Source organism: Triticum aestivum, chromosome 4D (genome assembly GCF_018294505.1).
Source record: "Triticum aestivum cultivar Chinese Spring chromosome 4D, IWGSC CS RefSeq v2.1, whole genome shotgun sequence".
NCBI lineage: Eukaryota > Viridiplantae > Streptophyta > Magnoliopsida > Poales > Poaceae > Triticum > Triticum aestivum.
This window is the reverse complement of record NC_057805.1, coordinates 483507833-483518028: the sequence shown is the minus strand read 5'-3', so window position 1 is coordinate 483518028 and position 10196 is coordinate 483507833. Positions and strand designations below refer to the sequence as shown.

Here is a 10196-nt window from a genome sequence, read left to right as displayed (position 1 = left end):
TTTGCGACCGTCGGTGATGGTAGCTCCTTCCTTTCGTTCCCGAGTGCATTACACCAAATTGTCTAGCACACGGGAACGAAGGAGAAGCTACCCCCACGACAACAGTCGGGATTCTTCGTCCTCTCATATATGGTGGAGACTCAATAGACTTAAAGTCAACCCGAAATATCGTTTAATTATCTTTCTAAAACCGGTTCGTGGCTGGTCTCACCTCGAGGTCGGAGGGGGTCGGTGACGGGGACGACGGCGGGGATGATGGAGGGGGGCTCCTAGATTTCTGCGAAAACAAAAACCCTATAAGCTATCAACTAATCATATGCATACGCCTTGCATAGTGCTCTCCAATTTTAGCATTCAAAGTAGGAGTAGTTTTCCAATTTGAGCATTCAATAAGCAAAATCAAATCACAAAATAAAGTAGTATTCAAATTAGGATGCATTCAATTATAAGCAAAACTACATCATCTCCATGCGTCCGTACATCGTCGAATATTATCACTAATACACCTCGAATACTATCATACATATAGCATCGCTAGTACAGCTAGAACCGTAGCGCCCGACGGGTATCGGCGCGGGCGGTGGATACCCAAAGAGAAGGAACCATCACAGGATCATAGCTCCAGTGAGATCCCTGAAGAACCTGCCAGGTATTGTCGAACCTGCACTCCAACGCAACCATGTAGCGACGGACGTGCTCGTCCTCCTCGCTGACACGGTGACGTACCACCTCCGCGGTGTCCGGAAGCCTCGGCACCATCACTGGCCCACGCGACCGCCACCAAACAAGGATCGGGTCAATGACGGGCTGGCTCCTCACCAACCTACGCCCCCGGAAGGTAGCACCTCCCAAAACCAGCCCGGCGGAGCCCAGTCCCGGACATGGCCCCTCTGATCAAGCCGGCCTCCTCCGCCGAGTCGACGACGAGGATGCGGGATTGGCATCGTCGACGTCGATGCGGGAATAATTGCTTTAACTAAAAAAATAAACTAGTTCTATTAATTTTCTTGCTAAAAATAAACTACTTCTATAGTAAAATAAACTAGTTTTATTAAATCAACTAGTTCAACTACTAAGCACTTACTATAAATAGAATAAAGTAGTACTTACTAAAAATAAACTAGTTTAACTAGTTCTATTATTTTTCTAACTAATTCTATTAAACACTTTCTCTTCTTATTCTATGAACAAAATTACAACAGAAAAAATCATAAAATTCTATGAACAAGATAAAAATTCTATGAACAAAATTACAACAGAAAAAAATTATAAAAATTCTATGAAAAAATTGACATATTCTTTGCATATATATGAACACACAAACATTTGCATATTCAACAATAATATCACAAAAAAATCTATGAACAGAAAAAAATTCTAACTTTTCCATATTCATTTATGAACAAATTACAACAACTCAATTAACTACACATCTAAATTAACTACACATCTAAATTAGGAAAATTCATATGAGCTCACTAAGGGGGCGGCGATCGACGAGGAGGCAGGGCACGGGGGCGAGGTGAGGGGCGCGGCCACGGGCGACGAGGAGGCAGGGGGCGGCGACGGCTACGGTGAGGGGCGCGGCGACGGGCGACGAGGACGCAGGGGCGGAGGTGAGGGGCGCGGCGACGGGCGACGAGGAGGCAGGGGGCGCGGGGCGGCGACGGCGTCTGGGCGGCGCGGGACGGCGTCGGAGGCAGGGCGACGACGGCGACGGCGAGGCGCAGAGGGGCAGCCTGGCGGCGTCGTCGGGGCGGGGAAGACGAACTGAATGAAAAATTTCACAAGTGCTAGTTATATAGACGAAGCATTGGTCCCGGTTCGTGACAGCAACCGGGACGAATGCGACCTTTAGTCCCGGTTGGTGCCACCAACCGGGACCAAAGGTCTCTTTTCAGCAGCCCAAAGGGCGGGAAGCGGCGGCCTTTGGTCCCGGTTGGTGTCACCAACCGGGACTAAAGGGGGGGCATTGGTACCGGTTAGTGCCACGAACCGGTACCAATGCACACCTTTAGTCTCGGTTGGTGCCACCAACCGGGACCAAAGGCCTTGTGCTGCTGCGCCCGCGTCGAAAGTTTAGTCCCACCTCGCTAGTTGAGAGGGGCGCGCAGTGGTTTATAAGCCCCACTGCCGCACCCCTCTCGAGCTCCTCTCCATTGCAGGCTTACGGGCCTAATTGTCACTGCTATGCCTGATGGGCTTACTGGGCCTTCTGCGGGCCTGAATCCTGGCCCATCAATGGGTTTCTACTCGTATTCAGGCCGTGGTGGCCCAGTAGGTGGCATATTTTTTATTTTTTGCCTGTTTTTTGTTTTATTTATTTTGTTTTGTTTCTACTTACAACAAAAAACTTATTTATTTTATTTTATTTTGTTTCTAATTACTTATTTATTTTACTTTATGATAATTCTTTTTGCTATTAAAGTTTCTAACAAAAAAGTTCTTTATGAAAATTCTTTTTGCTTTTAATGGTTTGAACAGAAAATACTTCGATAATTTTAGTTGCATCAATTTTATATAATTTTAGTTTCAATAATACTAGAGGTTTCTTATAATGTTTTGAACAGAAAATACTTTGTTAATTTTAGTTTCATAAATTTTATTAAAGTTTATTTTATTTTGTTTCTACTTATATATTTTAATAAAGTTTATATTATTTTGTTTCCAATTACTTATTTATTTTATTTGTTATTTTTCATGCACCATTTTTCATGCATTTACTGATTATTTTGAGCTATAAGACCCTAAAATTGAAAAGCATTTCAAATGAACTCTGAAAAGGTTGAAAGTCGGCATGGTATCATCATTTCATCCACATAGCATGTGCAAGAAAGTTGAGAGGGTTACGGCAAAAACTGGATGCACTTCGTGTACAAAACGGACAATCTATTTCAAAGTATCAGGATTTCATACGGAAACTCGTCTGTTACAAAGGGATTTCATTTTTTAAACTTATTTGAACTCCTGACTTTTTGTGTGTTCAAAATGCACCATTCAAAGCCACATCATCATTTTTCAATCCTTTCTGACTTCATTTGTTATTTTTCATGCATTTACTAATTATTTTGAGCTATAAGACCCTAAAATTGAAAAGCATTTCAAATGAACCTGAAATTGAAAAACCCTACAAATGAACTCTGAAAAGGTTGAAAGTTGGTATGGTATCACTATTTCACCCACATAGCATGTGCTAAAAAGTTGAGCGGGTCCCGGCAAAGGCTGGATTCACTTCGTGAAGAAAATGGACAATCTCTTTCGATGTATCAGGGTTTCGGAAGAATACTCATCTGTTACAAAGGGATTTCATTTTCTTGAACTTATTTGAACTCCAGACTTTTTGTGTGTTCAAAATGCACCATTCAAAGCCACATCATCAATTTTCAACCCTTTCTGACTTCATTTGTTATTTTTCATGCAGTGACGGATTGTTTTGAGCTAAATGACCCTGAAATTGAAAAGCCCTACAAATGAGCTCTGAAAAGGTTGAAAGTTGGCATGGTATCATCATTTCACCCACATAGCATGTGCTAAAAAGTTGAGAGGGTTACGGCAAAAGCTGGATGCACTTCGTGAACAAAATGGACAATCTCTTTCGAAGTATCAGGGTTTCGGACGAAAACTCATCTGTTACAAAGGGATTTCATTTTTTTGAACTTATTTGAACTCCAGACTTTTTGTGTGTTCAAAATGAACCATTCAAAGTAGAGACTGATTTTGAATGGTGCATATTCAACACACAAAAAGTCTGTAAAGATCGCCAACCCCAACATAAAAAATGAGCATAGATGCGCCTATAGAGAGAATTCAACCTAAATTCATAATAAATTTCTATGAATTTCAAAGAAATTTACTTTGAATTTAGGTCAAATTCCCTGTATAAGGGCATCTATTTTCACTTTGAGAGGAGCTCAACAAGGCAGAGATGGACGGGCTTATAAACCGGTGTGAGCGCCCTTCGGTTGGCGAGGTGGGACTGAACTCTGACCGCAACGAGGACCAACCCTTTAGTCCCGGTTTGTGGCACAAACCGGGACTAATGGTCATGGGCCAGGGGCGAGGCGCATTGGTCTCGGTTTGTGCGTGGAACCGGGACCAAAAGGTCCAGACGAACCGGGACCAATGGCCCACGTGGCCCGGCCGGCCCCCTGGGCTCACGAACAGGGACAGTTGCCTCCTTTGGTCCCGGTTCGTGAGCGAACCGGGATTAATGGTATTACGAGGGCCGAACCAATGCCCTGTTTTCTACTAGTGTGTGCTGTTTTAACCTTCAACAAGGACCGGGCGTAGTCAAACTCGATTCAACTAAAGTTGGAGAAACAGACACCCACTAGCCACATGTGTGCAAAGCACGTCGGTAGAACCAGTCTCATGAACGCGGTCATGTAATGTCGGTCTGGGCCGCTTCATCCAACAATACTACCGAATCAAAGTAAGATGTTGCTGGTAAGCAGTATGACTATTATCTCCCACAACTCATTGTGTTCTACTTGTGAATATAACATCTACGCATAGATCTGGCTCGGATGCCACTGTTGGGGAACGTAGTATTTCAAAAAAATTCCTACGATCACACAAGATCTATCTAGGAGAAACTTATCAACGAGCGGGGAGAGTGTGTCCACATACCCTCGTAGATCGAAAGCGGAAGCGTTTAGTAACGCGGTTGATGTAGTCGAACGTCTTCGCGATCCAACCGATCGAAGTACCGAACGTATGGCACCTCCGCCTTCAGCACACGTTCAGTTCGATGACGTCCCTCGAGCTCTTGATCCAGTTGAGGCCACGGGAGATTTCCATCAGCACGACGGCGTGGTGACGGTGATGATGAAGTTACCGGCGCAGGGCTTTGCCTAAGCACTACGACGGTATGATCGAGGTGTGTAACTGTGGAGGGGGGCACCGCACACGGCTAAGAGAAACTTGTGTGTCTATGGGGTGCCACCCTCCCACGTATATAAAGGAGGGGAGGAGGAGGGGGCCGACCAAGGGGGGCGCGTGCCATGGGGAGTCCAACTAGGATTCCCAATCCTAGTTGGAGTCCCCTACCATCCAAGAGAGGGAGAATGAGGGAAGGAGGAAGAGGGGAGAAGGAAAGAGGGGGCGCCGCCCCCATACCTAGTCCAATTCGGACTGGCCATGGGGGGCGCGGCCTCCCTTGTGGCCCTCCTCTCCTTTCCACTAAGGCCCATGAAGGCCCATGAACTTCCCGGGGGGGGGGGGGGGTCCGGTAACCCCCGGTACTCCGAAACAACCCGAACCATTCCGGTGTCCGAATGTAACCTTCCAATATATGAATCTTTATGTCTCGACCATTTCGAGACTCCTCGTCATGTCCGTGATCTCATCCGGGACTCCGAACAAACTTCGCTCATCAAATCACATAACTCATAATATAAATCGTCATCGAACGTTAAGCGTGCGGACCCTACGGGTTCGAGAACTATGTAGACATGACCGAGACACATCTCCGATCAATAACCAATAGCGGAACCTGGATGCTCATATTGGCTCCTACATATTCTACGAAGATCTTTATCGGTCAAACCGCATAACAACATACGTTGTTCCCTTTGTCATCGGTATGTTACTTGCCCGAGATTCGATCGTCGGTATCCTCATACCTAGTTCAATCTCGTTACCGGCAAGTCTCTTTACTCGTTCCGTAATGCATCATCCCGTAACTAACTCATTAGCCACATTGCTTGCAAGGCTTATAGTGATGTGCATTACCGAGAGGGCCCAGAGATATCTCTTCGATACATGGAGTGACAAATCCTAATCTCGATCTATGCCAACTCAACAAATACCATCATTGACACTTGTAGAGCATCTTTATAATCACCCAGTTACGTTGTGACGTTTGATAGCACACTAAGTGTTTCTCCGGTATTCGGGAGTTGCATAATCTCATAGTCATAGGAACATGTATAAGTCATGAAGAAATCAATAGCAATAAACTAAATGATCATAGTGCTAAGCTAACGGATGGGTCTTGTCCATCACATCATTCTCTAATGATGTGATCCCGTTCATCAAATGACAACACATGTCCATGGCTAGGAAACTTAACCATCTTTGATTAACGAGCTAGTCAAGTAGAGGCATACTAGGGACACTCTTTTTGTCTATGTATTCACACATGTACTAAGTTTCCGGTTAATACAATTCTAGCATGAATAATAAACATTTATCATGATATACGGAAATATAAATAACAACCTTATTATTGCCTCTAGGGCATATTTCCTTCAAGAACCATATCAAAGCATTAACGATCAATGAATACATGTAATTCTCAAGGTAAACTCACCCCTTTGATATCCCAATTGTTGTCACCTTGGGGTCTCTGGTTTAGTACATTAACATGTGCATACAACTTGCAGATAAGATCCAAAACACAAATATATTCAGGAAAACACAAAGGGCTCTGATCTGCGGTCATGGCGCTCGGGCCATAGCTTTAAGCATAGTAAATTCATAGCAACATCAATCTCAGAACCTAGTGGATACTTGGCATGAAGCCCTAACAAAGCTGACATCTATTATAAAAGAAATCTCATACAGTTCCCATCTACCTCCATGTGCCTACAGTGGAATTACTCACACATGGGTGGAAGCATGAGATTTTTGTTGGAGAAGGATTGGTGATGACGATGGCGAGGAATCCCCCTCTCCAGAGTTTAAAACACACTCCAGATCGAATCTTTGAAGAAAGATAAGAGGTGACGGTGGCTCCGTATCATTAAAAGCATCGGGGATTTTCTGTGATTTTTTCTAGGAAATATGGGATTTATAGCCAAAGCACATCTATGGGGGAGCTCTGTGGCCTCTAGACGGCTCGACCACACGGTCAGGGGCGCGTAGCCAACCCGTCTATTGTTCTGGTGGCTCTACTCTAGTCCATCTTCAGTCCTTTGGTCTTCTATTTTTTTCAAAAATAATTCCCAAAAATCCCCATCCAATCTGGAGCACTATTATTACTTCATAAAAATAAAACCACGGTAATTCTGTTGAAAACAGGGCCAGTCCAGATTAGTTTTATTTGAATCATGCAAATTAGAGGGCAAAACAATAGCAAATGTGTTTGGAAAAGTAGATACGTTTGAGACGTATCAACTTCCCTAAGCTTGGCTTATTGCTTGTCCTCAAGAAATTCAGTTGACAAACTGAACGCGGCAAATAAATTTTTTACAAACTCGTTTGCTTATGTAGATGTACATAAATTTAGTCAATGATCAAATTATAAAAAAATATTATGTGAACAACCATAGGAGTTCTAACACCTAATGACGTGTTTACTCATGGCAAATCATAACCAAACTAGAAAATAATAATATGACATCTCAAACGTCAATAAGATCAAAATGAACACAATGCCATATGATAGAATGGTATCTCGCTAGCCCTTCTTGAAACCGCAAAACCTAAATGCAGAGCACCTCCGATGTTCAAGTAGTGACTAGACATTATATTTCAACGTGAAGAACATCAAGTCATGCATCACTTAACATTAATTAGACCCAGTGCATGTTACACTAAGAATGACAATTACTCTCTCTATGTTGATGCTTGAACAAGGTGATTACTGAACATAAAAATAAAATAACATCAAAAATAAAATAGAAGGGCCCTTCGTAGAGAGAAGTAGGGATTAACACATGCTAGAGCTCATTTGGTTAAAACATAGTAGATAAATTCATTTCGAGATATGTATGTTTCCATCAATGGTTTAACAACAAAGATTCTTGTCATCTTTCATGTTAAGTACATTTGAGAGCGGTTCCCATACTTAACACTCCTCCCCACGGTAATTAACATAAGCAATGGCTCGTCGAATTCACGGGTGCCTACCATCTTACCACTATGGAGGAGTTTCTTTTATTTGTTTGATTAATTGGGACCGGGCATCCCTATACCATCTCTTCTAATTTTAAATGGACACATATTTCATGCTCATTGAGAGAAAACACATTTAGCATGGAAGATAACGATAGCCTCCACATGAGTTGTAGGCACACAAAACAAATGATGTTTGAAGATTTAGAGGTGGCACATGAAAATTTACTTGGAATGACAGTGAAATACCATGTATAGGCAGGTATATTGGACTATTTATGACAGAACTTGATTTAAGATGGTGGTTTCCTCGACGGCGTCTCATCAAGGAAAACAAAACTTCCAATGGCCATGTCACCAGTGGTGTCAACGGTAGTCATGGCATTACTATCATCATGAACACAACACACTATCATCAAACCACCGCTGGTAGGCCATTTTCTTGTGAATGCCTTTCACGAGGAGCCACCTCTTTGATTGTTGCATTTATTGTCATCTACATCCATCCACTCCTGGTGGATGCAGAGGTCGGCAGATATCCTTCTTTTCGAAAAAAAAAATTAAAGCCACGTTGAAGTACAATTAGATTCGTATTTAGAAATACAATACAAAATGTGGATGCTCATATACACAAACATACATTTATTGACATGAACACACCCACTCATACACCATCCATCTAAACAGCTCGCGAGAGTGTGAGTGTGATTAGAACTACATCACAGGTAGCTACTCATTAGTCAGTACTCAGCACGAAGCCAACGTACCTACATGGAGCTGTATCGTATATTTGTACATACAATACAAATTCCTGTTCGTACGTAGTGATAAACGTGCACGTGCTGAAAAGTTAATCTGCCATCTGCAGGGAGTTGACCCAGTCCTCGTCGGACTCAAGAAACGACGACAAGGCTCTAACGTCGTCCATCCAGTCGCCACCGCCCGACGATGCCCCCAAGCTGCTGCCGCTGCACTCATCTCCGTCTCCACCCACGGCGCGCGTCTCCGTGACCGGCGGGGGCGGCGCGTCCCGGCCGAAGAAGAGGCCGCCCGTGCACCTCACGGGCTTGGGCGCCCACACCGCGATCGACAACGGGGGCGCCGCAGCCTTGGCACTTGTACCAGCCCCGCAGTTAGAGGACAGCGCGGATGTCGCCGCGCCTGTAGAGGAGCAGGAGCCGGCGGAGGCGCCGGGCGAAGCGACCATCCTAGTGGTGTCCAGTCGCGCGGGGAGCACCTTCCGCCCAAGGGTGCTGTTCCAGTAGTTCTTGATTTCGTTGTCTGTTCGGCCGGGCAGCCTGCCCGCGATGAGCGACCACCTGTTACCGAGGAGCCTGTGGAGCCTGATGATGAGCTCCTCCTCGTCGTCGGAGATGTTGCCCCGCTTGATGCTCGGCCGGAGGTAGTTGAGCCACCGCAGCCGGCAGCTCTTGCCGCACCGCTGCAGACCTGCAAATAAACTTGGCGCGCGTCACTCACTCACGTTCAGGCAGCTCTCTCTAAATACTCCTAGTGTCTTCCAAGCTAGGGATTTCGGCCGGTCGATTAGTAGCAGAAAACGTACCGGCTTTCAGGGGGACTTCCTTCCACCTCCCTTCGCCATGCGCCTTGACGTAGGAAGCCAGGGTATCGTCCTCCTTGCTCGTCCATGCCCCTCTCTTCACCCCTTCATTCGCACTGCACGCCCTCCTCCCCATTCTCTCCCTCTCTATCTTCCTCTTCCTCTTTCTCTGAACTAACCTCTCTTATCTCATCTCATCTCCAGTATGTGTTGTGTTAGAGAGAGAGAGAGAGAGTGAGAGGGGGTCTGTCATCTGTGGGCAGCAGGGTTGTTGCCGTACTTATTCAGCAGCGGGTCTACGTGGCCCTGTTCAGCGTTGTACAGGAGAGCGTCTACGTGGACCTATTAAGCATTGTACAGTAGCGCGTCTACGTGGACCTGCTTAGCACCCTCAACCCATGGTCATCGTGATCGACACTTCTCTCTAGAGGTAGATGGGCCAAAAGGCTATGAAAGCTCCATGTGTGCAATAAATCGGGATGTACTGCGCGGCCGTTTCTTCGCCGTCATAATATCGCCGGCAGCCCTGACGCAGCCAAATTTCTGTGACAAGTCCTATGGATCGTTGCGTTTTTATGTCCAGGTGGAGGGAAACACCAGCATTTAATCCCGTCATTAATGTTACTAGCGGCTCCCGCACGCATTGCCGCGTCATTTTTCACAGATGGAGTGTTTTTCCTCACTTGTACTCCCTCCGCTCCAAAATAGATGACCTAACTTTGTACTATAGTATAGTACAAAGTTGAGTCATCTATTGTGAAACATAGGGAGTATATATTATACTCCCTCCATTTCT

General features: G+C 45.0%; 1 protein-coding gene across 1 annotated transcript; it reads right to left on the bottom strand.

The window, feature by feature from the left end:
* Nucleotides 1–8585: 8585 nt before the first annotated feature.
* On the bottom strand, nucleotides 8586–9606 carry LOC123100453 (anthocyanin regulatory C1 protein). The gene is made up of 2 exons (XM_044522390.1): nucleotides 9404–9606; nucleotides 8586–9288 (listed from the first exon to the last, which is right to left on the bottom strand). The coding sequence occupies exons 1-2, from the start codon at nucleotides 9534–9536 to the stop codon at nucleotides 8690–8692; spliced, it is 732 nt and encodes a 243-aa protein (XP_044378325.1). The 5' UTR covers nucleotides 9537–9606; the 3' UTR covers nucleotides 8586–8689.
* Nucleotides 9607–10196: the final 590 nt, after the last annotated feature.

Coding starts and splice junctions, on each gene's coding strand:
- LOC123100453 (XM_044522390.1), bottom strand. CDS start 9,536: ATGGGGAGGAGGGCGTGCAGTGCGAATGAAGGGGTGAAGAGAGGGGCA. Junction 9,289..9,403: donor GGAAGTCCCCCTGAAAGCCG/GTACGTTTTCTG, acceptor GTTTATTTGCAG/GTCTGCAGCGGTGCGGCAAG.